General features: G+C 36.0%; 1 protein-coding gene across 2 annotated transcripts in view; it reads left to right on the top strand.

Annotated features, from left to right (window-relative positions):
• RIPK2 (receptor interacting serine/threonine kinase 2) overlaps positions 1-13,596 on the top strand; it is a 29,393-nt gene extending 15,797 nt beyond the window's left edge. For both annotated transcript variants that reach the window (XM_011291314.4, XM_045049502.1), the window contains exons 5-11: positions 11-60; positions 1,383-1,544; positions 5,875-5,960; positions 9,339-9,428; positions 10,294-10,387; positions 12,032-12,187; positions 12,789-13,596. In XM_011291314.4, the coding sequence (XP_011289616.1) occupies positions 11-60; positions 1,383-1,544; positions 5,875-5,960; positions 9,339-9,428; positions 10,294-10,387; positions 12,032-12,187; positions 12,789-13,126 (976 nt within the window). In that variant the 3' untranslated portion in view covers positions 13,127-13,596. The remainder of the gene's footprint in view (positions 1-10; positions 61-1,382; positions 1,545-5,874; positions 5,961-9,338; positions 9,429-10,293; positions 10,388-12,031; positions 12,188-12,788) is intronic.
• Positions 13,597-19,028: the final 5,432 nt, after the last annotated feature.

A 19,028-nucleotide genomic window follows, 5' to 3' on the forward strand; every position in this document is an offset into this window, starting at 1 on the left:
TCTTAAACAGCTATGCAGTTATCACATGGGAAGTCTTATCCAGAAAACAGCCTTTTGAAGGTACGTGTACTTTTTTTATTTTTTATTTTTTTTTATTTTTTTTTTTAACGTTTATTTATTTTTGAGACAGAGAGAGACAGAGCATGAACGGGGGAGGGTCAGAGAGAGGGAGACACAGAATCTGAAACAGGCTCCAGGCTCTGAGCTGTCAGCACCGAGCCCAACATGGGGCTCGAACTCACGGACCGCGAGATCATGACCTGAGCCGAAGTCGGCCGCTTAACTGACTGAGCCACCCAGGCGCCCCTGTACTTTTTTTAAATCTTTAAAAAAAAATTTTTTTTTTAATGTTTGTTTTTGAGAGAGAGAGAGACAGGGAGACAGGGTGTGAGTGGGGAAGGGGCAGAGAGAAGGAGACACAGAACTCGAAGCAGGCTCCAGGCTTTGAGCTGTCAGCCCAGAGCCTAACATGGGGCTTGAACTCACTAACTGCAAGATCATGACCTGAGCCAAAGTCAGATGCTTAACTGACTGAGCTACCCAGGTTCCCCTCACTTCCTTGTTCTGGATGACATCATGTTGTTAGGCCACATTCAGAACTATCTAAATAAAGCCCATCTTATTTTGAATCTGCCTTTTTGTGGAAACATACTATAAAAACATAATAGTTTATCAATTCTGAATCCACTGTATATTGGAAACTATACTGGATTAAGGGTCAGAAAAAGGTAGATTATAATTCTTGTTCTGATAGTAATTAGCTCTGTGATCACGCCACTAAATCTCGAGTCCTCTTTTTTTTTTCATTTGCAAAATGAAATTTTTGAATATTTATTTTTGATTCAGTCCAGTTCTAAAATTCTTTATTTGAAAATTTAATTCATGCTTCTTCTGTAATAACCAGCAATCATTAAAGAATAATTTCAAAGTTTTCTGATAATATTGTCCATTTCTTTATTCTAATTCTTCCATTCTGTTCATAAGGGTCAGTTTGATGTGTAACAACCTCAGAATCTCAGTAGCTTACTAAATAAACGTATATTTCTCATTCACGTATGATATGAGTGGCCATCCTTGGCTATACTAGGTTCTACTCAGTTCTACTTGTGCTCTGCTGTATTCACATTCCATTGGCCAAATCAGATACATGACCAAGCTTAAAATTAATGAGGTGAGGTGAAGCTATAAACTCCACCACAGGAGGCAGACAAATCTCAATGACTGGAATATATATTTGTACATATATATTTCTTTAACAGAAAGCGGGGGGGGGGGGGGGGGGGATAATGCATTATTCCCATCAGTTTAAGTTTCCCTCATATTTAAGTAATCTATTAGATCATAATATATTTCTAATAAATGAAATATATTTGTTTTGACAGAAGTCACCAATCCTTTGCAGATCATGTATAGTGTGTCACAAGGACATCGACCTGACACTAATGAAGAAAATTTACCATTGGATATACCTCATCGAGCACTCATGATCTCTCTAATAGAAAGTGGATGGGCACAAAATCCAGATGAAAGACCATCTTTCCTAAGTGAGTGTACAGTTTTAATTTGGACATTTGGAATTAGAAAAATAGTGACTATACTATGAATAAAATATTCCTTGAAAAATTACACAAGTTAGATGGCAAACTTAAAGGTTTTTTTTTTAATTCAGGTGCTGTTTTTATTTTATGAGATGAGATTAGAGAGATAAGGAGAAGCTGTTGGGCTACCACCAAAAGGTTGTAAATCTACTCCAAGTACAATAGAATAGCATTAATATGTGTGTTGCATGGAAATGACATGATCTGATTTAAGTTTTGAAGACAGCACTCTTGTTGCTGTGTGGAAAATTGACTGAAGAAGGGCAGGAGTGGATGCAAAGAGACCAGCTAAGAGACTGTCAAGAGTTTACTAATTAAGGTGGTAATCCTAGATAGAAAAATTAGATAGATAGAATTAAGATTTATTTCAGAGGTAGAATGGATCATCATCTAAATGTAAACATAGAAAATTTTTATGACCTTATGGTGAGCAAAGAACTCTCTATATGACATCAAAAACAAGATACATGAAAAAAAGGATAATTGGACTTGGAAAAAATTGAAAATTTTTGCACTTCAAGACATGTGATTAAGATAAAGAGAAAAATAAGCCACAGACTAGGCTTTTAACTATAAAAGCAATGAAATATATTTAATTAAAACATATTTTAAACATATAATTAAAATATATTTAATTATAGTTAAACATCTTTTAACTATAAAAGCAATGAAATATATTTTTTACTCGCAATTTGTGTTCACTGCTTATCATTACTATATTTAAAAAATCAAAAGTTGCTTGTAATGGATTCACATTTATTTCCCAGAGCTATCTGGGAGGGTCTATATCTCCCTTGTCCCCAGTGCCACTTCCAAATACTCATTTCTTTTCCATTCTCTAAAACTTCTAGCTCCTATGAAGATCATACCATTAGGCAATACTTACTTTTCTATAGACTTCCTGGTTTTTCTTTATTGTTCTTTGAAGACTTTGACTTTTGGCTTAATGATTTCTCTACCCTGCATTGATCAGTACTTAAAGGAGCCCTCTGCAGATCACAGAGCTGTCTCTCTGTGTTACCTCTCCCCTCTCTGGTACTGTCCTCTGAACTCTATCTGCCTTGGTCTACCCAGACTCTCAGCCCCCTCTCCTCAATTAACTTTCCACTCAGTTGAGAAGTGAGGTCCCACCTTACTTTCCCTATAAGCTGCAGCTGGAAACTCTCTCTAGGCAGCAAGCCTGGGCAGTCCTAGGGCTCACCTTATTTGTTTCCCACCTCAGAGATCTCTGTCCTTTGTTGCCCAGTATCTAGTGTATTGAAAACCACTGTTTCGTGTATTTTGTTTGGGTTTTTTTGGTCATTTTAGGGCAGGACGGTAAATCCTACCCTATTGCTTCAGAAGTGGAAGTTATTGGTTTCTCTTTAAATTAGTGGCCAAAACTACACACTAAACACTACTTAGCAATTCTATTATGCTTCTCAAATACATCTCTAGTATTCTATTCTCAGAGATCAGCTGTTCTTAAGGTGTGGTACAAGGACCCCTGGGGTGGTTGGTTCCTGAGACTTTCACAAGGATTCACAAAATCAAAACTGTTTTCAGAATAAGAAATAGTAATATATTAATTTCCCTTTTTATTCTCATTCTCTCATGAGTACACAGTGGATTTTTTCAGAGGCTAAATCAGGTATGATGGTTTCACTGCTCCAGCAATTAATGGAATGTGTTCTCATGCACTCCGATGTTTTAAAATTTTCTCAGTTATAATTTCTAATATAGTAAGTATCAATAGATATGACCCACATATACAAAAACTGGGATACTCAATAATTTTAAAGAGTCCTGAGACCTAAAAGTTTGAGATTTGCTGTCTTAATCAGTGATTATATTGTATTACTGTCGGAGACACACAATCCCATTTTTTTTATGTTTCCAAAGTGAAGATGAAATTCCATTTCAATCCCCAAAAAAGCAAAGTATAGGGAGAATATTTTCTAACTTCTATGTGTCCCTCAGCAGTCTTCCTCAGACTTTATCTTATTTGTTAATTTTGGAGAAAAACTGAGCATGCTTACCTGGTCCCTTCTCGGTTTTTTTTCCTTCTTTTAGAAGTCAGCCTATCTAAAGGATACGTACATTTTCTGCTCCCCCATGTGGAAGTAGATGTAGACTCTGGCTGAGTAAAGCTGTGAATTCTTTCCAAGCCCTTTGGCTATAGATCTAAAGGTAATTTCTCTATTAATCTTTATTGGTCATAAAGGTGATACTTTAATCATCATTTATCATTTTTTTGTGGCTTTTCTTGGTAGATTCTGAGCTTAGGAAAAGAAGACAGGGTTAATACCTTAGCCTCCCTTCTTTTAAAATTTTTTTTTTTATTTTAGAGAGAGAGAGAGAGTGCAAGTGGAGAGAGGGGCGAGGGAGAGAGAATCTTAAACAGGCTCCACAGTCAGCATGGAGCCCTATGCAGGGTTCCATCCCACGACCCTGGGATCACAACCTCAGCTGAAATCAAGAGTGGGACGCTCAACCAACTGAGCTAACCAGGTGCCCCATAGCATCCCTTCTTAAACCTCCTTCGTCCCATGCTCCATCTTCCCTTTAACAGATCACCTGTTCTCACACTGCACTAAGAAATAGAAACCATAAGAGAGTACTACCTCACAGTTCCACTACCGTATCCACAAACTTCAAACTTCCTTGTACTTGTATCCATCTTTCCTGCCTTATCTCTTTTCCAGTGGAAAAAAGTGTCCATATATATACTTAACACAAATGTAAACGTATCACTTGTGCTCTGGATACAGTTCCCAAGCCCTCTTCAGCTTCTCGTCCTTATATTCTGTCTCTGTTCTTGAGTGTCCATCTCAGCCTATCTAGTGGGTCATTCAGCTGTCATATAGATATATTCCATTATTGTCTCCTATCTTTATATAGGAAAAAAATCTTAACCCCATATCATCTTTCAGTGTCACCTCATTTTTCTGCCCCCATTGAAATCTAAACACCTTGTAGGAATTACCCGTACTTGTTTTCCCTGCTTCTTTCCGTCTAATTCAGTTTTTGACAAACTTACATCAGTCTTCTGTTTTCATATCTCCACGAAAGCTACACTCTTGGAGTTACCAAGGATGGTAATGTTAGAAAATCCTGCTTATCTCACTTGGCTTCTCACCAGATTAGACATTCCCTCCTTGAAACTTTCTTTCTGGTGGCTTCAAGACAGAAGAAGCTACACTCTCAGCATCCTCTCTTTCTCAGTCTCTTTCACTTCCTCTACTCAATTTCTAACTGTTGGAATGCTTCAGAGCTCTAACGTGGATCCTTTACTACCTATTTACTATCTATACTCTCCCCCTAGGTGATCCAGTCCAGACCAAAGCTTTATTTACCATCCGTTAGTGATGCTCAGTTTTATATCCGGAGCCCTGGCCTCTCCCTTTGGCAACAAGTTTATATGTTGTTGTTGTTGTTGTTGTAGTGATTATGATTGTTTCTATTTCTTGGCTATTATGAATAATGCTGCTGTGGCTGCTCATATGCAAATCTTTGTGTGAACATGTTTTCAGTTCTCTTATATTGGTACCTATGAGTTGAGTTGCTGAGTTGCATGGTAAATTTATCTTTCATTTTTCAGAAACTCCCAAATGTTTTCCAAAATGGTTGCATCATGTTATATTCCCATTTTTGAATTGGTTTATTTGCCTTATTATTGTCAGAGCTCTTTATATATTCTAGGTATAAGTCTTAGCCAGATCCATGATATGCAAAAAATATTCTCCCAGTCTGGGGCTTGTCTTTTCATTTTTCTTAATAGCAGCTTTTTGAAGTGCAAAAGTTTTCAATTTTTTTGAAGTGCATTTACAATTCTTTATGGACCCTGTTTTTAATGTCATATCTAAAAATTATTTACCTAACCAAAGGTCATGAAGATTTTCTCCTGTATTTACATTTAAGTGCACAATACGGTTCAAGTTAATTCTATGTATGGCATGAGGTAAGAGTCTAAATTATTTATCTTTTTTCATGTGAATATCCAGCTGTCCTAGCACCACTTGTTGAAAAGATGATCCTTTTCCCATTGAATTGCCTCAGCAACTTGGTCAAAAAGCAATTGACCGTAACTATAAAGGTTTATTTTTAGACTCTCAAGTGTATTCCATGATCTATATTTCTATCTATATGCATATGTAAAGGCTCTTAACAGAGTTGAGTGTCATCAGTTTGGGGAAAAATTGACCTAGGGCCTTATCAGGTAAATATTAGCATTTATATTTTTCAATTTAATGATTAGATCTGAACTCAAATAGTTTTTTTTTTTTTTCTCATGTAGAATGTTTAATAGAACTTGAACCAGTTCTGAGGACATTTGAAGAGATAACTTTTCTTGAAGCTGTTATTCAACTAAAGAAAACAAAGGTAAATTGCTAAATGAAATAATGGAAATTGAACCTTAAATAATCATATATAATTCATGGAGATTTTCAGCTTAGTTAAATTCCATTTTTATGTATCTACTTTTCACAAATACAGGCTACAGTATTAAGGCAATAGAATTTACCAGAGACTATGAATACTGTTTTCTCTGTCACCAAAGAGCTTTTCCATTTCATTCAAATAGCCAATTCTAGATTTCAGAGACATTTCTAGAACTCCCATATATCAAATGTAAATTTAAAATGTGTAATGAATACCAGTTATGTACAATGAATGCCCTAAGTCACTAGAGTTTTTTTAACCTGTATTTCTTCCTTAATGTTGTAATATATACAGAGTAAAGAAATCTGGGTTCTTTCACTTCTTTTTATTCAATGTTCTTGGGATTTTTTTAGATTTCTAAAAAGTTAAGCTATAGAATTGTATTAATTGAGACTAAAATGTGTATTTTTTATTGCTTTATTTTGGTTTGTTTTCCCACTCAAACACTCCATGTTACATAAATCAAAGTAACCGTTGCTAAGAATTACTTAGAACAATTGTCTTATTGACTCATTCTGGCTTTTGTAGATCAGAACAATTGAAGGGCCCTATTACTGAAACGTTTTCTTAATATTATAGATTTGAGGAATGCCTGGGTGGCTCAGTTGATTGAGTATCCAACTCTTGATTTCATCTCAGGTCATGATCTCATGGCTCATGGGTTCGAGCCCCACATTGGGCTCTGTGCTAATGCGTGGAGCCTGCTTGAGATTCTCTGTCTCCCTCTCTCTCTCTCTCTCAAAAATAAATAAACATTTTTTAAAATTTATCAAAATGTATTAAAAAGTAACCATACAGTACTTGAGGGACAAAGTAAGCATAGTTGAGCTCAGCAAGTGCTGAGTTTCATTAAATTGCATTTGAGATGTAATAATAAAAATAATCAGCTATTAACCAGAGTCTTAAGTTGTCAACAAGCATAGTCTACAATTTATGTATCACTACATGACCTTGATTGCTTCTTGCAGTTTGCTGTATCTTTGACATAACCTTGGTTTAAAAGGGAAATGTATGAAGAAAACGACTACCTTTAGCCAAACTGAAAATTGAAGATAGCAGTATCAGTGCCTCTTTTTAAGGCACTAAAGAACTGTGTTTTAATTCTTTTGATAGCTTTTCACTGACCTTCCTACTTCTCAGTAGGTACAATCTTTTTTAGCACATTCCAGTGTCTCCACTTCTTAGTAGCTACAGACTTCTGTAATACTTATTTTTGCTTTATCTTTTCAGTTCTCTTTGTCTCCTTCCAGCTTTTTCTTCTTCTGCCAAGCAAAGGTGAATAGAGGAATTGGTTCTCTTGGTTGTAAAGTGGAAGAGAACCATATCAGTTTTTTTTTTCTTGTCCCCAAACTACTTAAATACTATGACCTATATTCAAAATGGTTAATTTTGGGCTGTGGCTCAGTCAGTTAAGTGTCCAACTCTTGGTTTCAGCTCAGGTCTGGATCTCTATTTGTGAGTTTGAGCCCTACGTCCAGCTCTTCATGGTAGCATGGAGCCTGCTTGGGATATATTCATATTCATTCTCTCTCTCTCTCTCTCTCTCTCTCTCTCTCTCTCTCTCCCCCCCCCACCCCCACTCACACTGTCTCTGTCTTTCTCTAAACATAAATTTTTAAAAATTAAATAAACTTTAAATTTTAGAAGAAATTTTGTTTTTTTAAATAAAATAATTTAAAGTACATATTTTCAAATACCTGAATACCCTTTGATGATAGCATTGCTAAATTACTAAAAAAGCATTACTTTCTTTGGCGTTTTTAAATAGCTGTATTGTTTTCACTCAAAATTTTTTTAAAAAGAAATTATCAATTCTGTGAAACTAGTAGGGAAAGAATATCATTTCTATTTGATGGATGAGGTAACTGAGGTATAGGAAAGTTACATAATACCCTACGTAGCTAGTTAATGGCAGGGCCAACAATAGAATACAAATTTAATAAGATTTTTCATCAAGAAACTTCTGAAAACAAAGACCACCAGTTAAGGTGACTCGTTTGAGGTTCCTACATTTTTTTCATTTTTTTGAACCAGGTCCCATAATTTATGTTTTCACAGATAGCCTTTCTTATAAATTAAATAATAACAACTGAACCAAAAGGAGTTTCTCCTTAATATTCCATTTCATTTCCTTCTAGGGATTGATTTACTAGTTCGTAAATAACTTGAATTATCATAACTGATTAGTTATGAAAAATAATGTTACTAATTCAAGGATATTACATTATCAAAAATGTTTCAGTAAATTTAAAATCACAGAAAAGCGTTGTATAACAGAGACAGACCCAAAGAATAACTCTAAAAGTTCACATAAAAATGTATTTAACAAATGTTCATTGGACTACTTTGTGCAAAGTGCTATGGTAGGTAGATTATATATACAGATGAATAGTTGCTTTTCTTCTAAAATTCCTTACCCGGTAATGGAGAAGACCGTAATAAGTATGAATAATGGAGGGCTGGGAGCAGTTGGCATTATGTTGGTTTGGAGAAAAAAAAAAAGCATAGTGATAGGTTTGTTTTTTAAATCACTCACTAGTGATGGCAGTTAATCCAAGATTGCTTTATAGAGATGGGAATAAATCACTAAATGAGTTTAATAGAGAGGTATAGCATGTATGTAACTCATCTGCTTAATAGCTAGTAGCATTTATTGAAGGCTAACTAAGTAATCTTAGGGCTTTTTTGTTTATAATCCTCCTTACGGTATTCCTGAAAAGTAGGTATTCTTATCTCCAGTTTGCAGATAAGTAAACTGAAATTAAGTCTCACACCTAAAATCCAGTGGTTAGGTACCCTGAGATTCTAAACCAGACCTGATTGGCTACGTAGCCCCCATCATTCCATTAGTACCCTCTGCATCCTTTACTTACTCCAGCCCTCAGTTTCTTATCTGTAAAATAATACTGTACTTACAAGCACAGTGCTTAAAATATAGTAAATGCTTAAGAATTATGGATAGATACATACACATACATAAATTGAAATTTATTAAGTACCTAGTTTGTATCAGACACTTTATATTCATTCCCTCACTTAATCTCTAAAACGATCCTGCATGTAGGTATTAGTCAATCTTTAAAGATAAATGTGCTCAAGGTAACCAATTAATATGAGGCAGGATTCAAAGTTTGTTTCTCTATAAAGTTATTACTCCTATACTACACTGTCCCTACATTTAGATCATATATCCTCAAATGATGTAACTTTATTTTCCATTTGTTTTGTACAAACATAAATTATGTTAAGTAGATTGTATTTTATTCATAAAGCTTCCTAATCACTTCCAACTAAAGTACATGTATGCATTCATTCCAGTTACAGAGTACTTTGAGCACTATTCACTTATGCGACAAGAAGGAAATGGCGTCATCTCTGAACATACCTGTAACTCATGAGCCACAAGAGGTAAAATTATGTCGATAAACTCAAAATGTGAGAAGAATATGAAAAATCATTAAGTCTTGGGGTGCCTGGGTGGCTCAGTCGGTTAAGCCTCTGACTTTGGCTCAGGTCATGATCTCACGGTTCATGGGTTTGAGCCCTGCGTTGGGCTCTGTGCTGACAGCTCAGAGCCTGAGCCTGCTTCACATTCTGGATCTCCCTTTCCCTCTGCCCCTCCCATGCTCACACTCTATCTCTCTCTCTCAAAAATAAACATTTAAAACAATTTTAAATTAAAAAACAAGTCATTAGTCTTAATTCCTTCCTTAATATGTGGGAAGCTAAAGCTAGGGAGATTTTAGGATTTATTAGGTAGCCCGTGGCAATCTCCGGTTTGGAATCCAGTGCTCCTAATTCTCATGCCATGTTCATCTCATTGAATCCTACATCGTCCTTGCTTTTCTGTTTGCCCTTAACTTTTGTCCTGTCATTGTTTTATACAATGAGCAGTATTCCTGTGTGGTATATAGACAAATCATTGATTATAGTTTTACCATTGTATTTATCCAAATGTAAACTATCCAATGTACACCCTTATCCTTACCTCCTACAGTGATTACTGGAAGGAAAATGCCATTTGCATGACCATCTAAAAGGAAAGATTTCTTCAGTAGCATTCATTCATATTTCAAGTTAATAATTTCTCCTAAGAATATATAAAGCTTATTATTTTATATATGTGTTTCTTTAATTTTGTAAGGTATAAATTGTAATAGTTTTGTTCTTTTTTATAGTAAACCAAAAGCAACAACTATTTAGAAATTAAAACCGTATAACTTTTAAAATGATTTTCTATTAATCTAAATCATTTATCCTCTGTTTACTTTAGGAATCGTGTGGATCCTCTCAGCTCCATAAAACTAGTGGTTCCACTGGAGCCTCAAAGTCCCTGTCAGCGTCTCAAGACAGTGATTTTTTACCTAGTATGTAAACTTTTCAATCAGTATTGCTGGCAAGGTTTCCTTTTTTTTTTTTTTTTTTTAAAGATCGTATCATTGGTAAGCAGTCATGGTTTATATGGAACATGTCTTTCATTTGCAGTCGTGACTCGTTTTTTTTTTTAAGTGTCAGAATCTAAAGATGTGAAAATAGTACTGGGATGTTCTACAAATACATTAAAATATTGAAGGCATTGTGTTAGACTCTAAAAAACATATCTTCTAAGGGAAGAGTAATATTTCTAAATAACCGTAGTAAAGAGATAGAAAGTGATATGGATGTAGAGCTATGGTAATACACTGGAAAAGTAACAGTTTTTACAAAGTATTTCACAACAACCTTGTGAGGGAGATATTCCTCATTTTACAGATTTTTAAGATCAAGACTTCCTGGATCACATAGTTAGTAGCTGGCAAACCCAAGACTCGAAGCCAGGTCTTTTGATAAATATTTTCATGTCACTCCACTACACCATGTTGTCATCATGAAGAAATTGTTTCTGACTGAAGGTTGGACCTATAGTTATAAAGATGGGCCTTCCAGGCAAAAGGAACAACATAGAGGCACAGAAGCAAGAAAACACAAAGAACAGTGAGTAGTTGGGTTTAGCTGGTGAAGAGGATATGAATTAATAAAGATAAAAGATCAGTAGGGTAGAATCATACCATCACAATTTCTAACACTAGGCTAAGCTATTTGGGCTTTTTCTCTTGGGTGGGAAGCAACTATTGCAAATTTTTGAGCAAGGGTGTGACTTGATAAAAAACTTTTTGCTCTAGGAAGACTCATCCTGTCTAGAATATGTAGAATATTTTGGAAGGAAAAGGAGAATGGAAGTGGGGAAACCAATCAGTTAGACTTTTGGCCTGTTACTGCAGTACACGAGAGATTATGAGACCTCAGAGTAGAAGAAGGAAGAAAGAGTGAAAGGGATGTTATGGAGAACACACTGAGGGGCTTTATAGCTCTTCACTTGTGGGAAGAAAGAATTTATAGATCTCCACTTGTAGGAAGGAAGACAAAAGAACTGAACAAGTTATCAAGCCTGGTGACTGGGAGAACATTGGTGCTATTAACAGAAATAGTTGAAACGGATTTTAGAGTTAGATGTGTAATTAAGTTTTTAGTGTTTTGTTTTTAATTTGAGGTGCTTAGCAGCACACATGAGGGTGATGTCCAGTGGGCTGTTGAAAATTTAAGACTAAGGCTCAACGAAGACAGAAAATTTAATTACATAGATTTGGGAAGAGAGGTGACAGTTGAGGCCCTGAGATTGAATAGGATTACCAGAGAAGGGTGTAGAAAAACACACATCATAAATAGATTTAGAGGACACATTTAACGTGCTGAAGGAGAAAGAAGACAACAGAAGAAATGTGGGATTATGTGAAGAAGTAAAATTCCATAATTTATAATTTACATAAACACAAAAGTATGGTAAAAAACTTTCATAAACCCTTTTTGTTCTAAAATGTATTTACTTGTGGATTAGATTTATGAACCAGCTTTAATTCCAATGAAAATGTAAAGACATTGAATACTATACTCTGTATGATCCAGATGTTGATATTGTAGCTAATAAGAATAGCTAAGGACTATTCCCCTAACGAAGACACTGTGTTTTATAGGAAAAACTCAAGACTTCTCTACGCTGTGTCACTATCCAGTAAATCACAGTTGTGACAGTCACATTTCTGTAGCTCAAAAGGTGACCTGTTGTGATCACAGGACCGCCCCATGCTCTTTAGCAGTGATAAATCCACTCTCAGCTGAGGGAAATTCAGGTAAGTATACAACACTTTGTAAATGATGCCGTTTACTTCACAGCTATATGTTCGGTAGATTTGCCATACAGGAAGTTTTGTCTTTATTTCTTCAACATGATAAATATGTACCTTCTTAAGAAAGAAAGCAGTTCCAATCCTGGAAGCTGTGAGTGCTGACATGTAATAATAGGCCCACATGGTATTCCATGAACACCTATCTAGTGAGGGACTGCCAGGAGGAGGTGTGACTTAATATGTTACTAAAGGTAGGGTTATTTTTGTTTTTTTTTAAAATATGCAGGTGTCTTTTATATTAAATATATAGATAGTTATAGAAATATAGATACAGATATCTGCAACAGAGTGGGGCTTGCTCCTATGGATCTATAGCATATAAAAAGGCTTTTTCTGGGAAGGGAACTGAAGGGAAAAGAAGAGAGAACCCAAATATCTGTATGTTTCCTGAAAATTAACAGCATCCCCCAAAGTACTTGTATTTCATATTAGCCTAATCACGGTAAAATTGGGTTTTATTCCTTACTGTTTCTTTTTTCATCCGATTTTTTTCATAGCTGTCTCTCTGTCCTCAACTCATTTGTCATCCCTTGCTCTCCTACAGAGCGATTACAGCCTGGCATAGCCCAACAGTGGATCCAGAGCAAAAGGGAAGATATTGTGAGCCAGATGACAGAAGCCTGCCTTAACCAGTCGCTGGATGCTCTTCTGTCCAGGGACTTGATCATGAAGGAGGACTATGAACTCATTAGTACCAAACCTACAAGAACCTCAAAAGTCAGACAGTTACTGGACACCACTGACATTCAAGGAGAAGAATTTGCCAGAGTTATAGTACAAAAGTTGAAAGATAACAAGCAAATGGGTCTTCAGCCTTACCCGGAAATACTTGTGGTTTCTCTATCACAATCTTTAAATTTATGTCAAAATAAAAGCTTGTAAGTGACTCTCTTTCAAGAAGAAAAGTTATTCTATGAGAGTATTTTATATTTCTGTTGCCTTTATCATATTGTTTTTACAAAATCCACATGAGTATTAGAAGCTTTAATGGAGTTTCTTCCTCAGGTAAATATTAGTCTTCTCCTGTGACATTACAGTTTTGTTTTTTTTTTAATTAATATAGTAGAAAGTTTGCATTTTGCTAGATAGTTCGATTTGTCTCTTTGGTTAATTAAATTAGTTTTCAAATATAATGTCATTCTTGTACATAACAATGTCTTAAGGTATCATGCATTTCTCATGGAAGCCATTTTCATATTCACTTTCTTTTGGATTATTTATTACTTGTCTCAGATAAAGTTTGGCTTTTTGAAATGTAACCTTTAAATTAGAGATAGTACAGCATTTCTCATGCGTAGTCCCAGGTTCAAATCCTCTCCAAAAAAGTTGTTCATTAAACTTTATTATCCAGATTACATTTTTAAATCTTATTCATTGGAATCTCTTTAAAAAAATATTTCCAAGGTAAAATACAAAATACATGAAGAAAAAGTGTATCTTTCAACATGTTTCCACCCTCATTTCTAACCACAACCAGCAACCAAGGTAACCAAAGTTAACAACATAATGTGTGTTTACCCTTCTTCCTACTCCTATGTAAAGTATATGCTCATTTGGGAAAGGGTCTTTCATTAGTGTTATCATTTTAATATGTTATATGGCACTAATTTTTGCACTTAATAGTACATCATGTGTAGCCTTCCAGATCATACATAAATCTAACTCATCCTTTTTAATTGCTGCATAATATCAAGGCTGCATCTTTATCTTATTAATCTGTTCACCAGATTTAGCCAAAACAATAAAGATAGAGCATGAGTTATTTTTATGTTTAACAGCTTATGTCACTAAATGAAAACTTACAAGGCATAATCTCTCTTCTGAAAATGTTTATTACCAATGTCAGCAAAAAGTGTGATGCAGGATAAATTCAAAAGTACAGACTTTCAAGAGGTATCAGACCCACAGTATTATAAAAAAAAGTAAGAGTCAAAATGATCAGAAGGTCCTCACAGGGCTATGTGCCATCAATGCAGAGCCCACTTCAGATCCTCTGTCCGTCCCCCTCTCTCTCTGCCCCTCCCTTCCTCCCTCTCTTTCCCTGTTAACGTCTTTTTTAAATGACCAGAAGGTATTGGGGCAATTAAATATTTTATTAAGATTATACAATGAGTGTTTTAATCTCCATTTGGAGCTTGACACTAACTGGTGGTGCCTCATTACTGTATCTCTGAGAAATATGGAAATTACTAGGGAAAGCTGGAAACCAATTAGGTATATGAGTTATCTATTCTATCTCCTATTTTTAAATGTTAGGATAAGGATTTAATTTGGGAAATAAGTTGAGAAAATGAGATTGTTTTAGGTAGTACATAGATACAGCACCAAATAACATTTGAGTCATATGGTACAGAAGTTCTTTCAGTTCTTCCTTGAGCCTTCTAATTAAGTAAAGGAGAATGTCACAGTTGTGCTGTCATGTTTTAATCCCCCTTGTTAAGAAAAAGAATAGGCTTCAGTCTCAGAACTTCAGAAACAGTATTTAGCAAGAATTTTACAGTTTTTTTAAAAATTGTATTTTATTTGAAAATGATCCACATGTCACAAGTGGTACTAATTGTGTATGTATAATATATAAAGTTTCATTTTATAATCAAGACAATCCAAAATACTGAATTATAGGTAGAATGTGAGTGTACCAGCTATCATTGAAGCGTAGTAGAAGGATGATAGTAAGATTCAGTCACTTAAGGAAGGGACCTAATAATCTGTAATTATCTCTTTTTTAACTAGATAGTACTAGATAATCTGAAAGTGGCATTCCTTGCAGTGTATTTTTTTTTTTGTACTTTGGTTTTTGGTTTTTTTTTAAATTTTTTTTTTTTTTTCAACGTTTATTTATTTTTGGGACAGAGAGAGACAGAGCATGAACAGGGGAGGGGCAGAGAGAGAGGGAGACACAGAATAGGAAGCAGGCTCCAGGCTCTGAGCCATCAGCCCAGAGCCTGATGCGGGGCTCGAACTCACGGACCGCGAGATCGTGACCTGGCCGAAGTCGGACGCTTAACCAACTGCGCCACCCAGGCGCCCCTTGGTTTTTTTTAATGTTTATTTATTTTTGAGAGAGACATTCCTTTGTAATTTTTTTTAATTTTTTATTTTTTAAAGTTTACATCCAAATTAGCATATAGTGCAACAATGATTTCAGGAGTAGATTCCTTAATGCCCCTTACCCATTTAACCCGTCCCCCCTCCCACAACCCCTCCAGTAATCCTCAGTTTGTTCTCCACGTTTATGAGTCTCTTCTGTTTTGTCCCCTTCCCTGTTTTTATATTATTTTTGTTTCCCTTATGTTCATCTGTTTTAAAACAGTCTTACCCACAAATGTAGTCCACAGAACAGCTGCATTCACATCACTTGGAACTTGTGAGAAAGGCAAATTCACGGGGCCCTTCTCTCAGACCTGAACTAATCTCAGGTAGTAAGGTTCAGAAATCTATGTCAATAAACCATCCAGACCATTATGTGTGTCCTAAAGTTCAAGCCCCTTTGTTTTTAGGAAACAAAATAGAACTATGCATAAGCTAATTTCCCTTTAGTTCACAGATCAGTTTTCCTTGTGTCTGCCACACTTGTCTTCAGGAGGTGTAGTCTCAGAACTGAGGTGTGATTAGGAAATTTAACTTTTGGGTTTTTTTGCATCCACTTGAATTCCCAAAACAATATTAGACATGTTTTGCATGTTGGAAAGATTGCTTAAATATGATAATCAGATCAGTTGATTGGATCTATCACTCGGCTCTTTAAAGAAGTACTTTAGAAGGGATCAGACACTTGAATTACGACAGCAGAAGAGCAGAGCTGATGTGGGGAAAGCCAAGAAGCAAGACTGGATGCGTTGAAAGTTATACTAGAGAAACTGGCATCACGGGGAAAAGACCGGGGCGTGGCAGTGGAGGTACCCAGCAGCGGCAGCTGGTTTCTATCTCCCTTCTGTCGGTAATCCTCTGTTCACCCTCCCCCACCCCAACTCAATTTCCTAATTTACGATGAAAAACTATGACCAATTGGGAGAACAGGAGAATCAGTAATCTTTCATGTGTAGCCATCCTCAAAACCTCTCACTGGTTTCAGAAATGCGTTTTTTCTCTGTACTCTCATCTCTCAAGCCCAGTTCCCAAACAACCTCCTGCTTTTCCTCCCCTTCCCTGGACTTTTTTTCTTTTCAAAGTCACACACCCAGATTTCTTTTAGAAACAAAATTATTTTATTTGATCTGTCCCTTCTCAACCTTTTCCTGGAAAATTATGCTGCCTTTAATCTTGTTACCAATTTCACTCTTAATCTTTTAAAATTTGATGTCCTAGAATTAATGAATGTCTAGGTTGAAAGGAATAATTATGCAAGGTTATGCCTCAAATTCCTCAAAGACTTTAGATAGATAAGTATCTCATGATCAAAAACTTGTATTGATGAGGGGGGAAACATTTACCTATTCAGGCAATATGCTTCATCTCCAGACAGGTCACTTCTTTCCTACAGTGATTTAAAAATCTATTTCCCTATTGTTTGTATCTATTGGTCATGGTTCCAAACATTGGGATAGTATATAGAGTACATCTATTCCCTTACCCATATGGCAACTCTATATATTTCCAGGTAACTTCTGTTCCTGATGGCTTTTTTTGTACTTTAAAATAATCCCTTCCTTCAATGGCTATTTAAGAGGTATGATCTGTATTTCTTTTAACATATGGTACCCACAACTGCATCTGTTGCTTCTAATCCATTTAGGTCTTACCAGCACAGTTGGGATATCTCCTCCCTTGTAATTAATATATTAAAAGCCCATTTTTTAACACTCACATGATGCTGAGTTGATATTTAACTATGAGCTAAAAATCCTCTGTCTTTTGTAACTATGCTATTTTGCCTTTTCTGTACTAAAAGTTGAGTTGGGTTTGGGGCCCATATATAAGGCTATGCCTTTATCCCTCTTCATTTTTCTAAATTCATTCCTAGTTCCACCCACTCAGTATAGTTTTGATTCCTAAATCTGGAATCTCCCAGCTTGTCATCCACAAATTTGACAAAGTTGCTGTTTGTAATTTCCTCCAAGTTACTAATTAAAATGTTGAATGGTACTGGGCCAAGGAAGAGTCTGCAGAATGCCACAGGCTTCCTCCCTTAACTTGACAAAGCTCAACTAATCATCACTATTTAGGTACAACTATGCACCTACTCACTAATGAATATAATGGAAATATTCTTAAAGTGTTACACATTATCATAAAAGACTATGTAATCTACACGTTTAACCAAAATAGTATCTATTTCCAGGTCAGTTTTTAGAGCATTGGCTTATTTTTTCATCTAAAATGTGTTTCAATGTAAGCATACTTTTGTTGGGTGTTTGGGGGGTGAGTACATTAAATATTAAAAGGAACTTGTCTCCTGTCCTTACATAGAAACAATATGGTATTGTTCAGGCTCTGCTTATGAAATCTAGGTGCAAGGCACTGTGCCCACCAAAATCTCATGATTTAAGTAGACCAGCTGTATAAAGAATCCCCAAATTCAACATCTGAAGAAAATAAAAATTAAAGACTAACGAGAAGACAACCTTAAAATAGGTATAAGTAATACCCTTAGAGAGATTTGAGTGGGAATATCTTTAAAAGTAGAAGTTGCTATGACGTAGACACAAAGTAAAATCTAGAAAAATTTCAAGCTATGATCTTCAAAATAGTAACCCAGCAACTGTTTCTTCTTGAAAAACGTCCCACTTCTCACTCCCACTTCTCATTCCTAGGGAGTTTGTTGTGGTAGAAAAGGGAGAGCTCGGAGAGATTTCCCCTAGGGAAGAGGAGGAGTCTGAGGTGAAGATGAGAATGAGTGAGGCCAGTGTTATTGGAGGTGGTGACTGAGGTCAAGGGAGCTGTGAGCTGAAGCCAAAGTAGTAGGCAGAGGCCAGAATCACACAGGACTTTGAGGAAGAGTTTGGGTGTCATGATATGTGTAATGGAAGCCACTAGATAAATTCAAGCAGAGAAATGACATGACGTCTTGTGGTTGATATGTTTGAAGATTACTAAAGATGACTGGAGAGGGGCTAGAGCAGGGAGAGCCATTTAAGAGACTGTTCAGTAGATGTCTTGACTACAGTGGATAGAAATGGCCTGATTTCAAAATTGAACTGCTGGAATTTAATATTTTTTTAAATTACTGTAAAGAAATGCCCTGTCATTCAATGCCAGACCACCTTTCTGAAATAGAAATGTATCATGTCACACCTGTTTAATCTTCAAGGGTCCCCCAAACATCCACAGGAGAGAGGCCAATCTCCTGATGGCAAGAAACCATTTAAGTTAGCAGCTATGTAGCTTTTCAGGCTCCGCTTCTAGCATCACCCTCTCTATGCCCTAAACTTCAGCTACACCAGACTACTTTTTTGTTTGCGTTTTTGTTTTGTCATCGCCTTGCGTGTGCTGTGAACTTTACCTGGAATACCACTTACTCTTCCTCTCATGCACCCCATGGACACTGAGTCATCATTCCCAACCATAAGGACACTCTCATAAAATCCCAGACAGGTTAGTTGCTGCTTCCTTCATGAGCTCATTGCAGCCCAAGTGATTTTTTCATTGAGTTCTGACTTTTTGCAGCAGACTGAGAGCCCTGAGGGCAAGGACTAGGCTTTCTTATTTGTGTTCCTAGAACTATGCCTCCTGAGTTCTTTAACTGCTTCTCGAAATGAATAAATGAATGGGTGGATCATGCTGAAAATTGACTCATAGTGTATTCCCTCAGTGACACCATTTCAAAACTTTCTCCTGGATATCC

This window comes from Felis catus, chromosome F2 (assembly GCF_018350175.1).
Source record: "Felis catus isolate Fca126 chromosome F2, F.catus_Fca126_mat1.0, whole genome shotgun sequence".
Classification (NCBI taxonomy): domain Eukaryota; kingdom Metazoa; phylum Chordata; class Mammalia; order Carnivora; family Felidae; genus Felis; species Felis catus.